This window comes from Gopherus flavomarginatus, chromosome 2 (genome assembly GCF_025201925.1).
Source record: "Gopherus flavomarginatus isolate rGopFla2 chromosome 2, rGopFla2.mat.asm, whole genome shotgun sequence".
NCBI lineage: Eukaryota > Metazoa > Chordata > Testudines > Testudinidae > Gopherus > Gopherus flavomarginatus.
The window spans coordinates 109,983,150-109,985,643 of record NC_066618.1 but is presented as its reverse complement, the minus strand read 5'-3'; the positions used below and the strand labels follow the sequence as shown (position 1 = coordinate 109,985,643).

The 2,494-nt window shown below is 36.9% G+C and overlaps 1 protein-coding gene across 1 annotated transcript; it reads right to left on the bottom strand.

The window, feature by feature from the left end:
- Window positions 1–362: 362 nt before the first annotated feature.
- On the bottom strand, window positions 363–1,292 carry LOC127043753 (putative protein FAM10A4). Its single transcript, XM_050937848.1, is given in 1 exon segment — window positions 363–1,292. A coding segment is annotated over 1 exon segment (834 nt). The 5' UTR covers window positions 1,197–1,292.
- Window positions 1,293–2,494: the final 1,202 nt, after the last annotated feature.

Genomic DNA, 2,494 nt, shown 5'->3' with positions numbered 1-2,494 from the left:
GTGTTAATTATAATAAAGCTTTAACTTTTTTGAATCTCAGTGTCTGTCATTAATTATTGTCTTTCCCCCATAATTCCCTCCAAAAGTAAATAAAGTAAGAAAAAATGTGTAAAAATAAACATGAATATAATCCATTGAAATTCTAAGAAAATCAAATTCTGTCAAGCCTACTATATCCATGGTAGGCGTTGTAGTGATAGAAGTGTTTGGTTTAAAAATAAAATCACACCCCTAAGTGAAATACTTATACTGGTACAAAAACTATATGTAGCCCAAGCCTTAAAGAGACATTACAAAGGATAAATCATGTTTTGTCATAAGCCTTACATTTATTTGAATGAAAAGGCCATTTATGGTTGACTTCAGTCATACTGACCAATTAACTTCACGAACTTGCAGTTGCTCTGGTATTTGTAAATGTTATCTGGGTTCCAGGTCACATCCATCCATGCTATTATAATCCTTGGATCCAGAATGGTTGTAAAAAAGTCAAAGTATTTCCACCAAATACTAATCATCCATTGCCAGGTACTTTCCTCTTTCTGGGTTCTCTTTTGCTTTTCCAAGGCCAATTCTACCTTTTCCAGTATCTTGCGGTGTGCCTTTAATTCATGCTTACGCTCACACATTTGCTGATGGTTAACAATCTCCTCAGCCCTTGGTTGTGCATTCTTTAGCATGGCGTTGGTATCTTCATCGTAATCCAGTTGACATGCAAAGGTAAAATCTTGGGCTTCCTCCTCCCCGTGCCCCCAAAGCAGGTGTGCTTGTCCTGTCCTCTTGTCAGACTCTACTGAATTGGGGTTAAGCTCACAGGCTCTGTCACAATCTCTAATGACAGCATTCGGCTTCTGCAGCTTCACAAAAGCACTGGCTCAGTTAACATACAAGAGGGTGAAGTGAGGATTCAGCTTGATAGCATCTGTGAACAAGTCAATGGCTTTCTGAAGTTCATCTTCATCCAGGGCGGCAAAGGCATGTTCCCTCTTTTCATTGGCCTGATTTATCATCTCATTTGTTATTTCCAAATATTCATCTCCCATTTCTTGGGGATCACCCAGATCTGGTTCAACACCATCATCCTCAATATCCAAGTCACTTTCCTCACTCTCAGCTGCTTCGGGTTGTTTCCCTTGCTCCTTGAATGTCTTCTCTGCAGAGCCATGTTTCACTGAACATAATATGGTATCTCCCATGCTCTCTGTAGAGTCCCGCAGGAAACTCAATTGCTTGGCTCTCAAAAGAGTTGGATCCTGGCTGTAGAGATCCACCAAGGCCTGAAGTTCAGTAATTTTTTTTTTGATCCATGGTGGCTTGGCCAGAAGGGAGCTGGGCAACACAGACTGTGCTGGGGCAGAGGGAAAAGATAAAAGCTGTAGCAGTTGCTTAACTACTAACTCAATGTGAGACTACACTATGGAGGAACAAGCTAAACTTGTATGTTCCCTTCTGACTGTGGTCTTTATACTGCAGTTTGCAAATACGTATATGGTGTGTTTTTTGAAGGTGTAATTCTCCATTACAGCTCTGGTTATGTCATAAATTCTGATGATGTCATAAATTATGATATCATCTGAATCCACAAAAAGATTATCTATTTAATCACCAGGCATGCATTCACTGAACTACATATATTATAGGAAAGCGGCAGGGGAAAGCGGCTGACCATCCACCTATATTTTTACTGGAATGTTATCACCTTTTATTAATATATGTGTAAATAATAAGATTAGTTTGATCCCTTTATTTGTTTTTAAAGAATATGAGATCTTGCATTGCTATATAGAGGGGAATGTAATAATTTTAACTGCATGGGCTTCATAGATGCAATCATATTCTGATTATAGAATATTTTAGCTGTCATTATTTTATGACTACTGTAGTAATTATAACACCAGATATGAGGCACTATAGCCAAGCTGCATCAGCGTTTCCATTAAAGGCCCCTACAGTATATTTACTATTAATTACCTCTGGGTCAAAACATAGCAGATTGATTCTTGACCAAGGAAGGACGCTTTTTCCTTAATTTTGAGTAATATCTGTCCTGTACATTTTTTTTTTAATGGAGAGATCACTGTGTCTTCAGAATGTTTATTTTCCACACCCCTAAACAGGCAAGATACATACAGTTTACACTTGATAATTCAGTGTAAACTGTAACAGAAGACAGAGAATAATTTTGGATAATAAAATACATTTTCAGTAGGAAATTTTATCCTCTTTTGAATAACACAATTTCTGACTACTGACGTTTAGATAATCAAGATTACACTGTGAAATAGCCACTTATTCCTGATTCAGAACAGAAATTTTCTGATGTTTTCATAAGATTCACTAGAAATGCACACTCGCTTTTCTTTAAATATCACTGATAAAAATCATTACAAATTTGAAATGTTACATAGTTAAATATGCTGTCTGATAACCGCTCTTTTGAATGATTACAGTGTATTAGCAATGAGATTAGTGTGCCATTCACATAAGTAATAAT